The 19,546-nt window shown below is 50.1% G+C and overlaps 2 protein-coding genes across 3 annotated transcripts in view; one reads left to right on the top strand and one right to left on the bottom strand.

Moving 5' to 3' along the window:
- Positions 1-19,546, bottom strand: part of mmy (UDP-N-acetylglucosamine pyrophosphorylase mmy) — a 73,323-nt gene that overhangs the window by 37,440 nt on the left and 16,337 nt on the right. The window contains exon 1 of one of the 2 annotated variants that reach the window (XM_089542815.1): positions 4,375-4,523. The exons of the other annotated variant lie outside the window; for it this stretch is intronic. Within the exon in view, the coding sequence (XP_089398941.1) occupies positions 4,375-4,406 (32 nt within the window). The 5' untranslated portion in view covers positions 4,407-4,523. Of the gene's footprint in view, positions 1-4,374; positions 4,524-19,546 lie in introns of those variants that run through there. 2 annotated transcript variants of the gene reach the window in all.
- Positions 2,227-19,546, top strand: part of Cdc50 (cell cycle control protein 50A) — a 46,631-nt gene continuing 29,311 nt past the window's right edge. The window contains exons 1-2 of the mRNA XM_089542819.1: positions 2,227-2,357; positions 2,491-2,610. Of these exons, the coding sequence (XP_089398945.1) occupies positions 2,350-2,357; positions 2,491-2,610 (128 nt within the window). The 5' untranslated portion in view covers positions 2,227-2,349. The remainder of the gene's footprint in view (positions 2,358-2,490; positions 2,611-19,546) is intronic.

Below are 19,546 nucleotides of genomic sequence, written 5' to 3' on the forward strand. Positions count from 1 at the left end.
CTCACAACGAGCCTTCGATGAAATCCTTGTGGAATGAGTTTTCTATCTGCACATGAAACTAAATAAAATGCAGGGATAACAGAGAAGTTATTAGTTTTCGCTTCTCCTGCGTGGCTCAAGTACGCGTTCCCATCAAAGTCGCGTATGTTTTTTTTTTTTTTCTGTGCTATTATAATGCGCACACAGCCCTCTCGCATTCTTGTAATCGGCGGACGAACCCGAGACAAACGCATTCAAGGTCGTACACAGGAAGGCGACAAAGATTAAAGGAGGAGGAAACGTCTTGAGCTGCGCGCCCATTAGGCGATCGGCACAGATAGTAACAATGAGCGGCTCTATATTTGCCCGCACCCTCTGGTCCGCGTTTATGCAGAAGAAACCAAAACGTAGACGGATTCTCCCGAAGAGCACGACATTCACGGCAGCACAGCTGTAATAATAAAATAATGGCCTCATCCATCTCAGCAAAAATACGACAAACAAAGAAGACCGGATGTTGAACAGACATTCCCGTCTAGCATGTCGGCCACACTGCAAAACAATCTGCACCCACTCCTGACGCAGTGCTGCAGCGGTTAAGCGATGCGCCACTGCCCTGCAATGACAGGTGCTGCCATCGGTGGGGCTTGGAAGACCCAGGTGGCTCCTCCCGACCTCGCGACCAAACATTAATCTAACTGTCACCTGCCACGGTGGGCAGTTTGCTCACAATCGAGTAGGCAGGTTGTGCCGACTTCATGTCACGTGACCTAGGCAGGCCACATTTGCCACCTAGCCCCCCCCCCCCTCCTGTTTCCAGGGAGGGCACTAGCTGTGGGCGCACAGAGGGACGTCACAGATGGTTAAGCTGCTGAGTAGAAACTATGTTAACGCACTAAACAAACTGCGGAAGACTACCCTGTAGCACAACTGATTTTTTGTTTTTTATGCGTAGCAGCTGTCCATAGTGTGTGCAATAGTGCGGTGTGAAAAAAATATTGTCCTTGAGATAAATGATTCAGTTTGCACTTGCGAAGCCACACTTTCTTATCGTTCCACAACGGGCTGAAAACATCTTCGCTCAATAACTAAAATGTCATGGCACGCTCACAAGCGCCGACACCAGTTCCGTGCACATGTGCACTCCCGTCGGACCACGACGGCCCATTCACTCATGCTCAACGGGCGTATACAATCGTCGCCCCAAAGCGCAAGTACTGCAGAACGAACGCCGCCTTAGGCTCTCGAATAAACAGGACGGCAACGCTCGGCGCGACTGCCAAGGAGACGCACGCGCCCCAGGCTGCATGCATATAGTATATACAACACGATACGAAAAGAAGACTAAGAAAGCAAGCAAGCCGGCAGGCACGCGGGCAGCTTCCGCCGAAATCGCGCCACAGGTGTCCCGGCGGCAGGCGAACACGAGCCGCCTCAAAGCACACACCACGCAAGGAGAGATCCTTTCGCCGACGACGACGATGAACGGCGACGCGAAAGCGAGCACAACACAAACGACGACGGCGCCGCGTCCAGTTACATGCAGCGCGGTCGAAACGGGCCGCCACACGACGTCCAATCAGGAGATCACGCATCACTCCGCGCCGGTGCACCGGTTACACACATAGTCCTTGTAGGCTGTAGCACACCAGGTGCGCAACTCCGCACGGGAGACATCATAGTTGGTTATACTAACTCTATGCATACAGCACATCAACCCATGTACCAAAATGTGACGCTTTTTTGGTTATTACAAACTGTCGCGCCATCTGCCGCATCAGTAGGAGTTGCTCAACGCGGTCAAAAACCGCAAGGCGCAATAAAGTTGAGTGCCTGCCTGCTGGTAGACGGCGCTACCATCCGTTAATCTTCAAAAAAAAAATTCAATTCTGGTCACGACTGAATTTCGAATTACAGTTGCGTTACTGGTAGGATTGCCTAGTATCTGGGCTCACACTCCTCACACTGCACTCTCGCTGCATCAGAGGTCGCGGACGTTTATGCCATCTGCGAGTGAAATTCACGCCAGACTAAATGACTAAATCGGAGCTGAATTAATACAACGCTGCAACTTCTGCCGCGTGTGAAGGGCGGGACTACTTTGTGCGGCGGAGGAGAAAGTCTTACACGCGCAACCGAAGAACGCTCGCTAGGGCTCCGCGCGCGCTGCACGGAACTGTTGAGGCTACATGCGTGCGGCGGTTGCGGCGCGCTCGCTCGAAAGCCAACGGTCCCCGCGCCGGCCGCACAGCCACGAGATGCGGCGAGGCGATCGCGTCGCGGACTAGCGACGACAACGGACCGCTGCTGTCAGGTCTCGCCAGGAGTCGTAACACGAGAGGAACCCGCACAGACACTGAGCTAGAAGAAATGCCGAGGTATGTCATATATTATATTGCTACATAATGGCGGCAGTTAAAACGACCCGATAACAGCTCTGGGCTCGGCGGGTGGTCGTTTGAGTACCTTTCCTGCGCTCTCTCCTGCTATCTCCCCTCTCTTTCTCTCCAGGGCCACCAGCGGCATGCATCAGCTGGAGGATGACACGTCTGAAAGCGACGAGGGCCAAGAAGACAGCGTCTCTTTGCGACCACGCTCGTTCGTGCAAGACGGCGACGACGACGTCATGACGTAAGGAGACGCTTCCTTTTTTTGGTGTCTTTTTCGCGCTCTCCGCTCTTTTCTTGTATGCCTTCATGTCTATATATAGAAGGGTATCTATAAATGCATCCGGATCGATTGCGTGCATCCAATCACGAGAGTAGCGATCGGCCAAAACGGGAAAGGGAAGTTGCGCAAACGATCACTTTATATAGCGCGAAGGCCGCAGCAGTCAGGGGGCGTGGTGTCTTCACTGTCTGCCTTGTTGATGCAGAGCTAGTATCGTTCTATTAACGGGTGCATCACGACTTGAGAAAAGGAAGGAGGGAGGGGGAACTGGTGTGGGGGGGGGATGTCATTATGTCATAAGGAATCACAAATGTGCGACAATATCATCTCAAGTTTATCAGTAATAACAGCAGCGCAGTGAAATGGCGATAAGTAAATTGCGTCCTGGCAAACGCTCGAACGTAATATAGCGACACGCACTTGAAAACCTCCTCGGTTTTCGTTCCTCGGCGAAACTTTCCTCGGTCGGAATGCGATCGTAAATTCCGCGGAACTGTCAAAAGGAAGAAAAAAAATGCGCCCACACGAATTATTGCCACACCACTTTCCCCCACTTCCACGTTGGCGAACGACACACGAGATATCTTCGAGATGAAAGGAGCAGTCAAACAAAACCATGTTCATGTCTACCCCCTTCTCGTAAAAGCAAGGCGGGAAGTCACGGGGACGTGTATACGATTAAATGCGAGGTCGCAGAGGAGATATGTGCCAAGGGCACATTAAACACTACTCAGTGTACACAGTACACCGACAGACGTCCTGCGCTGATTCTTCGAACGTATAAGCTCGCACGAGTCAGAGGTTGCGCCGTATGTTCTGCGGTTGTAAAACCAAAGGTCCCAAAAGTCGTCAGCTGTGATGAAAAAGGGCTCGCCTCTGCAAACGTAGTACAGGCGCATCGACTTATACTTCTGTGGCACGTGTCTTCAGCTTTCAGCGTCTCGCTAGGCAGCGGAGCGTTTGTAGAAGCTTACCGCCATAGTGAGCTGAATTATAGCAGCAGTACTGCTATAACAGTACTGCTATAAAACCGAATGCACGTTGACATGTGAAGTACGCGACGTCAGCGGAACAAACCGGCATCTCGGTGACGATGTCTCGTCCGTAAGCGCTGCATGAACTACCGAAAGTATTTCAGCGTTCGAATTTTGCGGCCAAGTTGATGCTAAACGATCGATTTCTGTTTGCTTGCTGCAACGCGTGACTGTTCTACGGAACACATGCATCGCGCTATACGAACTACGCGATTATGTTCTACAAGATGCCAGGCGGCGCGCGGTAAGAAGTGATCAAAGCCCGTCATAGCTCCAAAGCGAGAACAGCAGCGCTCTCTAAACGAACCTTAACGGGCTACTTCCGCATATAGCGAATTAACGAATATAACGAAGTAAAGATAGTGCTATTGCTACTCCAAGGCGTCTCCTCCGGATACAACGAAATAACGGTTATAACGAAGGTGCACCTGGGTTCAACTGCTCTCTATACACCCGTCACTTTTGCCGCTCGTTTCCTCCGTCATTTTTCGTCAGTAAGGATCACGTTACAGATGACACACTACTTGGCCATGTCCGTTACGGTTGCGGTGATATAAAGGGAAACTCGTTCAACTGTCGCTATTAGAAGGAATCGTCTGTCCGGCTGACTGATGAAGGAAACCGTGGTTCTTCGCAGCCAGTGAAGGACAGAATCCGATATCCGCAGGACTAAGCAGAGAGGAAAGCTCACCGCATTCCGTTGGCATGTGTCGGAGACGTCATGACGGCCTCGTCCTACTGGCAGCAGCAGCCTTCTTTTCAAGAGTCGTCACACCACCAATGGGCCTACGACCGTATAGGTCTACAGAACGTACAGAAACCACCCGATGACCGGGAGCAGCAAGACAAGTCAGCGGCGGCGCGTCAGCTGCGTACCAGGAGTCGAGGGCACGTCACCGTAGTGTCGTCGCGAGCGACGTCGTCGAGCCAGGGAGATAGGGAACTTGGTGTGGTAACACTAGCGGGCTTTTGACCACACGACGAAAAACAAGTTGCGTTTTCCTTCCAACTCGCTTTGCGTGGGATACGCCGGTGGCTTTCGAGAAACAAGCGCGCCAGAAACGGTGGGACGACGCTCCTGGACGACTTTCGCCGGAGACGACACTATGGGAGCGCGCACCGGCCGACTTGTCTTCTTCCCACAGTGCGAGTGAGTGTGAGTGGTTTGCTGCTTGTGTAAGAGAGCGACGCTGGAGAAGGTGCCAGGGAGGAGGGCGCTGAGAAAAAAAAAGGTGTTCGTTCAACGAGAGTGGTGGGAGGAATGGAGAAAGGATAAGCGCCTACCTGCCTACCCCACCGCGAGACAGAGACGGAGGACGATGGAAGAAGGGAGGAGGGTTGATAAAGAGGGAAGGGAGACAGCGCCGAAACGATACGTGCCACAGCCACCACCACGCTTCGAACGGAGACGGAGAGGGATGGGAAAGAGTGGAAGAAGCAAGCAGCGGCAGCAACTCGACAAAAATCTCGCTTGACCGACTTTGAGAACGAGAAAGTCTGGACGAAGAAACGGAGGAAGAGGGGAGAAGGAGAAAGGAGTCCGGCAGCTCCCCCCCCCCCTCCCCCCCCTTTCTACACACACATACCGTTCCTCGCAGTGCAGTTTGTTTTTTCTCTGTTAGCTTTACTGTGTTTTCTATAGCGGCCAGTTCTTCGCGCACACACGCACACTGGCCACTAGGGAAAGTGGGCTTCGTACGGAGAGGGGGAAAAACGGCGAAACTCGAGCACGCTGTCGAAAAGAAAACGGCGGAGGATTTTAACGAGAGAACGCGAAGGCGTATACCCGTCTCCTTTACAAGGTTGTCCACTCAACGAGGCGGCAGGCAGCAGGTCGAGCAACTTCTGTTTCTTCGTTTTTCAGTCCCTCTCTCGCGCAACTCACGACAAAGCACCCACCACGCAACGATAAGTGACGGCGGAGGGGGGGGGGGGGGGGGGGGGGTGCATACCTAGGAAGAAGGAAGGACCGCAACAAAACAGCCACGCGGAAAAGAACGAGAGTTACACCGAGAAAGAAAGAAGTGAAAAATAAAGTGGGAAAAAAAGAAAATGGTCTGGCGAGCCGGACCGTTACACGACGGCGGCCAGCTGCGGGCGCGCGCGCCTGATTCCGCCTTCGGGGTCGTTAGCGTATAAACGCTCGGGCGTTGCGTAAGCGGCCGATTGTGTTGTTACGACGGCGGCGGCACCCTCTGATTGCCGCCGAGATATATGCCTGTCGCGCGCCGCCCATCGCATACGCGGCAATATGGGGGGAGGGTGTCGAGAACCCGTTTGACACGTCGGAACGAGCTTTTTGCAAAGGCGCCTGCAGGTTTGAGAAATTTACACATTTAAGTGTGTTTTGACGTGCACGGCTCATTACACGTACACCCCCATAATAGGTGCTTCAATTACACCAGTTTAGTGCGAGGGTGTTTTATGAGCTCTGCATCCTTTATAAGGGGCCTAACGAGCGCTCATTGTTTGCACGCGCCGCAATGAGTTCTATAAAAGTAGTCACCGCGGCTGCGCATGCAAAGTGAATTTACACCTTAAAAGGTGGTTTGATCCACGCACAGGTCACACACACAGTTTCACAAAATGCGTGTTTTCGTCTCATTAGCAAGCTTTTATTCCCATCAAAGCATATAATCGTTCACCGATTCGAAAATTTCTGGTCATTCTTGTGATCCATGCAGCGCATAAATGAACGGTGGTAGTCGCCTAGAAAAGGCTTGAAACGGCTTGTCACAGTATGCACTAGGTTTATAGCAGCCACGATTATCGTGATGATTACCACGTAGGCACGACATTCGCAGCATACCTGTATATATATATTCGTCTGCAGAGCACACAGTTTATGCTGGCAGGACGTACATGTCTATTTCTTTTTCTGTAATCTGCTGTCCCGTCACGTTTTAAGAACTGTATCGAAGCAGGACCGAATGCATGCAGACACGCGATATGACGCAGTTTTTTGCATATCTAAGAGGGCGCCGTCTGTGCGGAGACTAGCTGCCATCGTGAATCATTTATTCTCTCTAAGGGAGTAATTGGTTTCGTTTATTAGGGTTTAACGTCCCAAAGTGACTAAGGCTATGAGGGACGCCGTAGTGAAGAGCTCCGGAAATTTCGACCACCAAATTTCGACAGTACACGGGACTCCACAATTTCTGGTCCAAAGAAATTCTAGCCGCCGCGGCCGGGATCGAACCCGCGTCTTTTGGGTCAGCAGCCGAGCACCATAACCACTGAGCCACCGCGGCGATCCCTAAAGGAGTAATGGCTGCTCTTTTAGAGAGTAATGGTTGTGGCTACGCCGTTACTCCTAAGTGACTAAACCTTGTGGCACTTTTAGGGCTTTTTCGGGTGGAGTGTAGAGCGCCCTGTCAACACATAGCCTCGGATTATCTGGAGGTAACAATGTTACAACTGGGGCTAATTGGTATTCCATAGCTGTAGTGCAAACGAGCTGAGTATAACAATCACAACAATCACGTATAACACGTATAACATTCAGGTGTTGCGATTGTTATACTTAGCGCATTTGCACCACAGCTATCTGGAGGTGTTCTTGATGTTGTAATGGTTTTCCGGCGGGGCGACCGCGACTACATTTATTTCTCAGCACGAGAAATAAATTAGGTGAGTTCGAGGTGCGGGCTTCGCCCACCGAAGCCAAACCTCTGACGATCAAGCCATTCGTTCAGGTGGCCGACGTTCGATGAAAGCCCCCTTCCACCCTTTCTCATCGTCGCTTGTAAGCGAACGCAGGTGATTCCCGGCTGCCTCTGCCACACTGCGATAGAGATAACTTGCGTGCTGCTATGAAGGCCTAATTCTCTCCAGAAGAGAGCAAGCCGGTGTCTGAACAAAAGGAATGCAGGCCGCTGTCTCGTTCCGTTTGCCACTTCCTTTGTCTCCCTGTTTCCTTCCTTCCTTCCTCGTTTCCTCTACCTTGTTTTTTTTTTTTGCTTCCTTCCTTCATTCTTTCTTGCTTTGCCTTTTTCATTTCTTTTCTTTACCTTTTGCAAGTCTTCGATCAGAACTTCCTGCAATTTTATTTTTTTCTTCCTTTTTTCTTGTAAAGCCGCTTGATCATCGGTGTCACGCTAATCCCACTCGAGGAGTAACTTCGCGAAAAGCACTAAGGAAGCCGCGCATATTATTAGTAGAACGTTTTGTCATGACACTATACCGCCAGCCACCAGCAGCGCACAAGTGTGGCGAACTGGGCTTGTTGTCAGTCAGCGCCTGTGTTGTCTCCTTCTGTCCCGTCTTTCGCGCTGTTTCAAGTATGAACCAACAGCGCATGCGCAGATGGCGGTTAGCGGTATGCGGTAGCCACCCACGATACCGCTACCCTAAAACGCGGCAGTATATGTTAGGTGGCGCAGCGGCGACTATACCGCCTATACTACCGCCGGCGACTATACCGCCAGCCACCAGCAGCGCACAAGTGTGGCGAACTGGGCTTGTTGTCAGTCAGCGCCTGTGTTGTCTCCTTCTGTCCCGTCTTTCGCGCTGTTTCAAGTATGAACCAACAGCGCATGCGCAGATGGCGGTTAGCGGTATGCGGTAGCCACCCACGGTAACGCTACCCTAAAAAGCGGCAGTATATGTTAGGTGGCGCAGCGGCGACTGAAGCGATAAAGCGCTAGAAATAAAATATGTTACTCGTACAGTTAATAAAAGTTAGGTCTAAAACCCGAGTTTAAACTATATATGGCTTAAAGCATAAAGCGTTCTGAACTAAACTGATTGAAGGATGCCAAAATCTGCGAGAATTAAAAGTTTGCTTATGTTGAATGAGTGACTCATCGCCGAGTAAATATTCCGTTTCAAACATGGGACGCATTGCCGGTAAATCAAATTGAGATAACGGAAGACAGAGCACAGAATCGCAAAGCCCGAAAGAGGTGGGATGCCGGACACCTGGATGACGCGTGCACAATGCGAGGTAGCCTTCCGTTGCTCCTAACTCAGCTTCTTGCTTCCTCAATCAGTTCCTGCTGCTCACCTGTTTGTTTAACAGCATCCTGTTTAACAGTGCATTCAACCCCGCGCATTGTGACTATAATATTCCCATATACGCTAGGAAGCAAGCTTTGCTCATGCCGGTCGTGTCGCGTCGAAATCCTGCTGCCATGCAAAAAAAAAAAAAAAAAAAAAAAAACAAGCGTACGCGGCATTGAAGTCCCCGCATCGCCCGAACTCGTATCGCATTTCGCCACACGCTGAAAGTATATTCGTGGCCTCGGCGGCGGATCGGCATGCCACGCGCATGCTCGCATAATAGAGGGGGTCCTTGAGGGGCCGTACATACTCCACGACGAAGTCGGGCGCACGCCGTGGCTCTTAACTATAGATACATGCGGGACACCGTAGAAGTGTGGATGGGGATAACCTGCTCGTGGCGAGGACGTCTGTGAAACGAGAGGACGAACAGAAACCACATACAGATGCGTACACCAAGAGGGCGCCTGTGAACGGTCTGTCACAGGCGCCCTTTTAATTCGCACCCGCTATCCCAATTTCTGTTCAGCAACTATATGCGGATATACCACTCTAAACACGAATACGCCCATATGGGCGTAAAAAGGGAGTCATCTACCGCACTCCTTTATAAAGAGAGTATACGCTAGAGGGCAGTTTACTGCCTTGTTACTACATTCTGTTGAGAGTACTCACATACACAGGCCGCAAAGTGCAGGGTGCTGTCGGGAGTGTGCCAGCTGTGCTCGTATGATTCAGGTGCGCCAGGAAGTATCGGTACACTCGAGAGGCCGATGAGTCAAATTTTCTTTCTTTTTAGGCTATACCACCGAGTAGAATCGGCAGAACTGGAGCCCAATTGCATACCCTGCCATGTAGGCTAACGAGATAGATGACTAATGAACACTTCGTTGCACTAATTACTGCGAACTACAACATTCCGACTCGCACTGAATTCCGCCGAATGCCGACACAGCTTTCAGCCGAGGCCGCCTTTACGGATGGAATAATGATCGTTCGTATGCCGCCCTCTTCGGCGATTCAATGGGACTACTCGATAGGTACATACCCGATAGCAAACCAAGTTGAACGTGACCGCGATCTTTCTACGTGGGAACAACGGTTATCTGTCCACCACAAAGGGGCGGTAGGGTGACAAGATGGGGTGATTTCGCTGTACACCGTGACTTCCTTGTAACGGGACGCAATTGTTGTGCCGCGTGGGAAATAAGAATAATCGTCTGGTTTCCGTATGTTCAATACGTCACATAATTCACTTCAAAGCGTGCAGAGCGAAAGCATACACGGTTAGGAAATCTCTTATCTCCGCGAAACTTCTATATCGTGAACTTCTTACTACACCAAAAAAAAAAAAAAGCGCAAAGAAGCACGTCAGTACGCAATAAAAAAATCTCGGCAGCTCTGTGTTATAACCCAGCGCAAAGTAATAGCGATTACATCCACTCCCAGTGCCCGCCTCACGTGACTATACAGGCGGCACAGACTGTCTAGAGCGTCCTGTCCTTCCATGCATATAGGAGTTCCTCATACGGCTCAGGAAGCAATAGGTTAACGCGGGAGTTTCCGGTTATGACATACGGCGTCGCTTGCTCCGATGAAGTCCTTCAGCAGCTTCTTTACAAGTCCTTTTACAGGAGGACCATTCACATCACTGGAAAGGTTCAACCCTGTAGAACGGAAATGAGCGACAGTTAAAGCTGCTCATGGAACGCGCAATCAACGTCACTGGACGGCCGTTAAGTGCAAGTAGACTAAAAGCGAAATACTAGTAACAAAAACGACTTTTCTCTGTTTTGTTGGCTATGGATAAATACAGAATTGGTCAAATGTTTAGGGGAATCCCCCAAGGTGTAGTAGATTTTGTACTAAGGGAGTAATACTCATTGAAGTCCACCCGATCGCAGCCATACGGCTACAAAGGAAAGCTAAACAGCTTTCTCAGAAACTTCGTAGTTAAAGAAAAATTCGTCCTGGTCCGGGGTTCGAACCCGGGACTACTGCTTCACCGGACCAGTCGCACTAGCAGTAGCTCCTTCCTTTGTAGCCGTATGGCTGCGATCGGGTAGACGTCAATGAGTATTTACTCCCTTATTACAAATAACGAATTGTGAACATTTTGTACAAGACAATAAGAATTGGTTTTTGAGGAAAGGACATGACGCAGTAATTGTCTCACATCTCGGTGGACACTCGAACCGCGCCGTAAGGGAAGGGAGGAAGGTGGGAGTGAAAGAAGAGAGAAAGAGGTGCCGTTGTGGAGGGCTCTGGAATAAATTTGATTACCTGGGGATGTTTAACGCGCACTGACATGGCAAAGCACACAGGCAGATTTCTGCGTTTCGCTTCCATCGAAATGTGGCCATGAATCTATTTCAGTGAAAAGACGACGAAACGGGCAACAAAGTGAAACAAACCGGAATGAGGTTTTGCCATTGCCGAGAAAGCGGGTCTTAAATATGCCTCAAAATACATGCGAAGTATAAGGCCAGCTATGTGCCCTTAAGTTCACAAGTAGTACATCGGCTCATAATCAGAGCGGAAACGACAGACAGTTCGCGGCCTCGCGAATCCACAGCCTTGAGATCACCGGACGGCCTTAAATTACGCTCCTTCCATACCGCATCAACCGCAAGAACGCGGACACCGGCGAATAAATACGAGAAGCCGCTACAAGCGTCGAACCCGCGCCCTTGGCTCTGGCTTACACATACGGAAAAGGGCCTACCGAAAATGCCCGCTCGCCGCCGACTTCCCACGAGAGCGGGTTCGGCCTGGGAGAGAGAGAAAGTGGTTCGCCTCGTCGTTCAACGGGCCGACCGGTCGGTCAGGCGGTCGGCCGGCCAGCCCGTTCACGCGGTGAAAGCGCGCGCCCTGGGAAAACACGCCGTGTCCGAGAGGGGGCGTGACCCTTGACCCCGTTGAACGACTCGCTTTGACCCCTGCGCCGCCTCCGACGGCGCGTGCACTGCGGGGTTCACGCGTCGGTCGCGGCTGGGGTGGCGTAATGGGAACACGTGCGGTTTCGGGTCGTTACAAAAGAGCTCGCTGGCACGGCGTTTTGTTTCGGTTTCCGCGTTCACTGCGCCGCGCAGTGCGTGCGTCCGTGCGTGTGCGCGCGTGCGTGTCAGCAACTTCTGGCGACGCTGCTTCCCAGATGGAAGTTTCAGAACTTGGGCACTGATAAAGCAATAGCAAAACTAAAGGGACACTAAGCACAAATTAAAGCTTGCTGCATCGATATATGATCGCCTTGTAATAAAAAAAACAAGCCTTTTTTGTTAGTTTTTTAACTGAGAACAGAGCTTTTTATAAGCCAGAAAGGGTGAGTGAGTGAAGCTATGTTTATTTAGAGGGGGTATGCTAGAAAAAGTAGAAGAAAATGAAGTACTGGCGTCGGCATCGCCGATCGATTTCTCAATTAAAACACGTGCATCGATACAGCCTTTGTTACGCCAATCCCGGAGGCCAGGCTACACCGCCATTCACTTCCGAACAGTCATCACGGAGTCATTTTCTCTGTAGACGTCGCAAGTCTGAATCCAGTGACGGAAAAAAATCTTTAAATGAAAATTTTCCGGTATGATTGAGTCTCTTAATGCCGGACATGCATCAACATAGCCATAATGAATCTTAATTTTGGCAAGAGCAAACATTGGATAGAGTTGAATCGAGTGTCCCTTGAAGTTCAAAGGTTTTTCTGTCAGCCCCCCCCCCCCCCCTCCCCCCCCAAAAAAAAGATGTACACAACAGAGAACTGCACAAGAGGTGCCCGTGTCCTGAGAAGTCCTCGATCGAGCCTTGCTTCAAGAAGTCGCGAATACAATTACGGCACACCAGCTTCTAAAAGACAAATAGAGCATATATCCTGTCACCGGAGTAGCTGTAAAAACGACATGCACTGAAGGGAAAGCGCAGCTCAATCTAGGAAGGCTCATAGAGAGGAGTAGCCGTGCTCAGTTATAGGCCAGAATTCCTCGGCTGCTGAACGTGCGGCCATGTTCGCCCGCTTCGTTCTACCAGCTACGCAGCGCGCTTGAGGAGCCTCCGCCATTAGCCGCGTTTAGCATCCCTCGCTGCCGTCGCTGTTTTCACACGCCATTTATTTGTTTATTAATGCGCTGGCATTAAACGCCTCATCAGGAAAAAAGGTGTCGTCGGTCATAAAATTCGTCCATTGGCTGGTGAGATGTGACGTCACCATACCGGATGGTGGTCGCTGATGCCGGCGGCACGCAGTTGGCTGTAATGCATGTTAAATAGAATTCAGCGCAAAAAAAAAAAAAAAGGACAAGGGACGGAGTAAGGGACACAGAGACGTTCACGAGTGCTAACTACCAACTGTTTATTCATGCTGAAGTACAGGGGATATATAGGAAGGGAATGGAGAGCATGCACGTAGAGAGGTACAGATAATGCACATCCGTCAAGCAAACAAGTTAATCAAAAAACGAATCTAAAAAAGCACATTCAGCTGAGTATATGTGTACAGACGTGTCACTGACATAACGTTCGGACAGCTTTCTGATATAACAAGATTCTAAAACGAGCCTTGCCTTATCATTGCCGCTCTTGCCAATAATAGTGGTCTTCTCTAATCCCGCCCTACATTTACACGAAGCAAGGCGCCGCACAAGATTCACATTCGTGTCGTTATTTTCGAACCCGACCGCGGCAGCCGCGTTTCGATGGAGGCGAAACGCAAGAGGCGCCCGTGTGCTGTGCAATGTCAGTGCACGTTAAAGAACCTCAGGCGGTCGAAGTTATTCCGGAGAGCTCCACTACGGCACCTCTTTCTCTCTTTCTTTTATCTCTTCCCTTACGGCGCGGTGAGCGTGTCCACCGAGATATGTGAGACAGATACTGCGCCATTTCCTTCCCTCAAAAACCAATTTACCAGAGAAAGGAAAACGGAAAATAAGAAAAACGGCCACCAACTGTGCATGCACGTCGTTCTGACAGGCAGTGCAAAATCCAGAACAAAAAAAAAACTACAGAAGAAAAGAATAGAAAGAAAAAAAAACGCAGCAGCAGCCGAATATGCATACATGCACGTCACAAGTCGGACAACGGTTCTTCGCATCGCATTCAACGAACACAATGGAGGCGTCTTATTCTATTCATTGATAGCATGCGGAATGAGAGCGCATGAATACATCACTGCGGCATTTTATCCAGCGTATTTCGCAGCAACCATCGCACATAACTTCCGGGTATAGCACTCGGCGGTAGTAATGAAGTTGCAGCGTTAATGACAGTTTTACTGAAAGAAATGCGATAAAGAAATTCTAACCAAATTCGCATTCGGCGCTTTTATAGGGAGTCCCATTTCAGCTTCTGCTTAATACTGTCGCTACGAACAATTGAAACACAGTAGTTAGTCACAAACCGCTCTGCAAACTCCAGCATAGCACAGTGGCTCGCTACTACAGTGTCCTACAACCTGCATAGGCATGCTCCCTAATTGGTCTGGTGTTAGCGAAATATAAGAGTTTTCCAACTTTCTAAGTAGCAGCCCTGAAATTCCGCTTTAACAAGCCGAACACTCTTCAAGCTTCTGTCGATACATGTTCAACACGCTTTTTGTCCCGTGAGGTCAGCCGAAAAATAAACACCGAGAAGTTTATAATCTATCATTTTCAACAGAAGCTGCCTGCTCAAAAGGTACGACACAACAGGAGTACGTCTGCGCATAGAAACTGCAGCATCCTGCAGCACTCAAAACCATGCCCCATTTTTCGCATCACCGGTGAATGCGGTCAAAGTTTTGCTGGGAAGGGGGGGGGGGGGGGGGGGGGGTATACGTATCGCATGGAGATTCTACCTAACGTGGTACGCGCTTACAGCCGCACCTGGCAGGTATAACAATTTCCACTACGTCATTGACATACATGAAGGCCAGAATGGGCCCAAACACAGACCGCTGCGGAACGCCAGAAGCGACTGTTGCAATGTCTGAAAAGCAGCCGTTGACCAAGACTCGTTAGTTGCACCTTTCGAGTAAAAATAAAGAGCTGCCTTGTAGTGCGCGCTAGACGACAGCTCGCACCCTTTCTACTCCTTTTCTGTTTAGAGTGTACAAGCTATCGTTTCTTCATATAGCGAACGAAGCGTTTCAATGGATTAAATATCTGGTTTGGTTTATTGGGGTTTAACGTCCCGAAGCGACTGAGGCTATGAGAGACGCCGTAGTGAAGGGCTCCGGAAATTTCGACCACCTGGGGTTCTTTAACGTGCACTGACATCGCACAGCACACGGGCTTCTAGCATTTCGCCTCCATCGAAATCCGACCGCCGCGGCCGGGATCGAACCCGCGTCTTTCGGGTCAGCAGCCGAGCGCCGTTGACCCGAAAGATGTCGATCCCGGCCGCGGCGGTTGAATTTCTTTGGAGGAGGAATTCTAGAGGCCCGTGTGCTGTGCAATGTCAGTGCACGTTAAAGAACCCCAGGTGGTCGAAATTTCCGGAGTCCTTCACTACGGCGTCCCTCATAGCCTGAGTTGCTTCGGGACGTTAAACCCCAAAAAACCAATAAACCAAACCAGATATTTAATCCACTGAAACGCTTCGTTCGCTATATGAAGAAACGATAGCTTGTACACTCTAAACAGAAAAGGAGTAAAAAAGGGTGTGAGCTGTCGTCTAGCGCGCACTAGAAGGCAGCTCCTTGCTCTATTTTTACGCCCATACAGGCGTATTCGTGTTCGGAGTGTAACTGTGTCAAATATGCCCTTTAAAATCTAAACACACGCAGTCCACCTGTTCATGGCTGTGGAAGGCAGAAATACTAAAAGGTTACGGCTGAATCCAGGTAATTGTGGTATGCATAAGCGGCCAGCACTAAAACCATGTTGGGAGTCGATGGAGGATTTATTGCATCCGATGTGTTTTACCACTGCGCCGTAAACGACGTGTTCCGTTATTCTACAAGGGATACAAGTGACGGAGATAGGCCTGCAGTTCGCGCACTCTGGACAGAAAGAAGTAATAAGGGAGTAACAAACGCAGGTTAATGACATCCTAGTTGAAATCAAGAGGAATAAATGGTCTTGGGCAGTGCATGCAACGCGAATGCATGATAACCGATGGTGGTTAAGGGTAACGGAGTGGATTCCAAGAGAAGGCAAACGTATAGCAGGGGGCGGCAGAAAGTTAGGTGGGCGGATGAGATTAAAGGTGCACTGAAGAGGAATCTGAACTTGTCTTTTTGCCGCGGGAACTCGATCTACACGTTCCTAGCATTGTTAGAAACTGCGACTTATTGCCCTCTGTGGCTGATTTCCGTAATTAAATCGAATTAACGTCCGGCTCCCGCCTTTTTTTTTTTTAATTCTCCCGCGTACGGTGGGCGGAGTCGACCAACGCGTGGAGCGCCTTTCACCCAGTCCCGTGGCGGCTTGCCGCTCTGCCATCGGCAGAGTAATACGTAGTAGTCCGTAGTAGCAAATAGTCCGCGCGTATTTTTATTTCTGTGGGCTTATTTTGCGGCTCTATTATCTGCGAATGAAACTATTTATTCATGGAAACCTAAAAAAAAAAAACAAAATAAATTGAAAGCAAACCCTCCACGGAGCTGGCTGAAAGACACTTCACGCGTTGGTCGACTCCGCCCACTGTACGCGAAAAATTCAAAAAATAAAGGCGGGAGCCGGACGTTAATTCGATTTAATTAGGGAAATCGGCCACAGAGGGCAATAAGTTGCAGTTTCTAAGAATCCTACGAACGTGTAGATCGAGTTCCCGCGGCAAAAAGACAAGCTCAGAATCCTCTTCAGTGCACCTTTAAGAAATTTGCGGGAATACGGTGGCCGCAACTGGCGAAGGACAGGGTTAATTGGAGAGACGTGGGAGAGGTCTTTGCCCTGCAGTGGGTGTAGTCAGGCTGCTGATGATGATGATGACTCCTAAGGGAGTAAGATGCATACCCCCTTGTAAAAGGGAGCGTGTCAGAGGATAGTCTACTCTCTTCTCACTCCAATATAGGCGTGCTTAGAGTGCGCCGCTATTTTTATAGCACCCGCCTGCTCTTCTCCGGCCTTAATCGACGCGTTCGGCCACTGCGGTATTCTAACCTTCGTGTGGCGCTACACAACGCTGCCGTTGGCGACACAGGCGAGCGCTCGCATATATCTACACTCCTCATTTGCAAGTGCTGTACGAACGGATGAAACATGACCGTGACAACTGTCGCTAGCAAGTGGCGCTAACTATATATTTAGAACACACGGCGCGAGCAGTTCCCGCGACGGCCGAGTGATCTGGGGTGTCGAGGGAGGGAGCTGTTTCATTTGTGCCGGCGCTGGCTTGAATGTCCCTCGGGACGCTGGAACGGAATAGTCTGTTCTGCCGAATACTATTAGAATGAAAATTTTCCCTTTCCTATAGTTTCAGCGCCGGCCTGCCCTGGTTTCCCGAAATGGGAGCTAAAAGCATTTTGTGGTTTAAAAAAGTACTAAACTCAATTCAGTACGCGCTGTCTTTTTTTTTTTTATCGATCTGTAGCTGCTGATAACTCAAGATTCCTTCCACTGGACGCAGAACAAAATTACCACATGAACGCATCATTGAGGGACGCTTTGATGATCGCTGAATCACCGACGCAGCAAGCGGCGACGATCCGATGAACATCGCCGATTTTTGTGGCAGCCGTTATTCTATGATCATCGTTTTATTATTATTATTATTATTATTATTATTATTATTATTATTATTATTATTATTATTAAAACTTTCTGGGGCGCGAACAGGTCATGAAAGCGCTGTAGCAGTCCTCACGTCAGCGAAAAATGTGTCGCGCGCAATCGGTTCGAAATACCCGCAGAAAATAGGCCAACGATTGTGGTTAACGCAAAAATCGAGATCAGTTGCCGGGCTGCGTCGACAATCTTTCAATCGTGCGCTAATTACAAGCGTATCTCCTGGGCATATATCAAGCGCAAGCCTCTCTAACGCGTACAAGGACATCAAAAAACTTATAAAATAGCTATGGCCGTTTTTCGAGATAACCGGGACGAGATGCAAACGCAATATTTTTTCCTTTAACACTAATCAACTTCAACAACCTGTTTTTTCGGTGTTCACGGGAATAGTTAATGAACAAGTAGGCGTTTCTTCCTTTGTGCTGGATGTTTATTTGGTACCTGACATTTGTGACAACTTCTGTACACATGGATCTGACCTTTTAGCGGCAGCTTTAATACAAGAGCCCCCCACCACCGAATCGCTGAAAAAAAAAAAAAAATCTGAGAGCGCGTGAAAATGTTCCTAAAAGGATTTTGAAACCAAGATAGCAGGCGACAGGACGTCTGCTTGCTTTAAACTAGCCGTTTCTTCAGCACCTCCGCAGTTCCTGTCAATACTTGCCGTTTAAGTTACTTGAATACAATATCTCGAAAGCAAATCCTTTCCAAAAAAAAAAAAAAATGTTCTGAAACTGCGCGAACGCACGGTCAGAACGTTTCTGAAAAGGATGCAGAAACCAGACAGCAGACGATGGAAACGTCTTCTTGCTTTAAAACAGTTCGTCTGCGCGAAACATCAACGGTTTTGCATGTGTACCTTTACGCAGCCCACAATAATTCCATTCGTAACAAATGTCGAAGCTCGCTCGGCACAGGCGTGTGACGCCCTAAAACAGCTTAATACCGCGTGCCTCGTCGATAGAGGGGCGGCTGACGATCGTATACTGGCGCACACACATAGACCACCCCAGCGCCACCAATTTCTGGGGCAGTAGTGACAAGTTCCGGGTTCCGCTTGGCGGCACACGTGCCACATCTTTCTGCCTCGCGTTCGCCCGCGCTCTCTTCGTTTTTACTGCCTATAGGGAACCCAAGCTCAAGTTTGGGAGCGCGACGCCAGCGCCGCAGCGGCGAGCAGCGGAAACTCGGGGCGGCGCCGTAGCAGACGCCCTGCTAGCTTTGTGTGCACGTGCGACGGGAGAGTCGCGCGAGGCGCAATCTTCGCGCTGACAGACGCGGTCTCAGCGAAGCAAAAAGGAGGTAGTACGAAGGCCGTAATGTAAAAACCAAAGCGTATGTACACGGTGATCCACTCTTACCGCGAACACGCGAGTATGCGGCCGCGCTCTTCGGAGAGCCAGTGAGTCTGTCCCTACCACGCACGAAAAAAGTGACAGACGACGCGCAGGCAAGTCGCTCGCTGCTCGATTTTCCAGCCTTGCGACTGGGAGTCGCAAGCCGCTGAACTAATCGGCGAGACAGTGGAGCTTTTGGCAATGACGCCGTCCGCGGACAGTAGAGCTTTCGGCAACGACGTCGCCCGCGGCCACGCCGGGCGACGAGCTGCGCTGCTCCCTCGCTGCCGTAGTCGTCGCTAAACCTAATCATTTCGCACCGATGCTGTAGCTGAGGGCACTTCGGAACTGGCCAGCGCTGTAATAAAGGTGCTACTCGCGTCACCGTTTTACTATGTTCACCGTCACATAATAAAACAAAGACGTGACCGATTTCCGTGATGCCTTTAACTGCGGAGCCAGGTGACAACAGGCGAGCAGCACTGGGCATGAGCAAAGCGGCTTTGGAAAAGAAATATGCTTGTATCGCAGTTATCGCTTCTACCAGCAGCTCGGTATTGGCCAACGATCCTCAAAAATGATTCATTTTTGACGTTGCTCTACTCCAGGGTTTGGTATGAACGCGAACAAACAATATTAGCGTATTTTTCTGACGGCGGCGGCAGGCAAACAGGTCGGCAGGCCGGCCCTAAAAAGCGCGCCGCTGTCGCTGTCATCGTGACGCTTATACGACTGCGGTGCACATCAATACCGTCACGACATCCTCCTGGTCACCGTAGTGCATTGAGAATCGCACCGAGCGCGAGTGCAGGAGACGCGGTCAAAGCAG

The sequence above is a fragment of the Amblyomma mixtum genome, chromosome 1, assembly GCF_055824585.1.
Source record: "Amblyomma mixtum isolate Tamu chromosome 1, ASM5582458v1, whole genome shotgun sequence".
NCBI lineage: Eukaryota > Metazoa > Arthropoda > Arachnida > Ixodida > Ixodidae > Amblyomma > Amblyomma mixtum.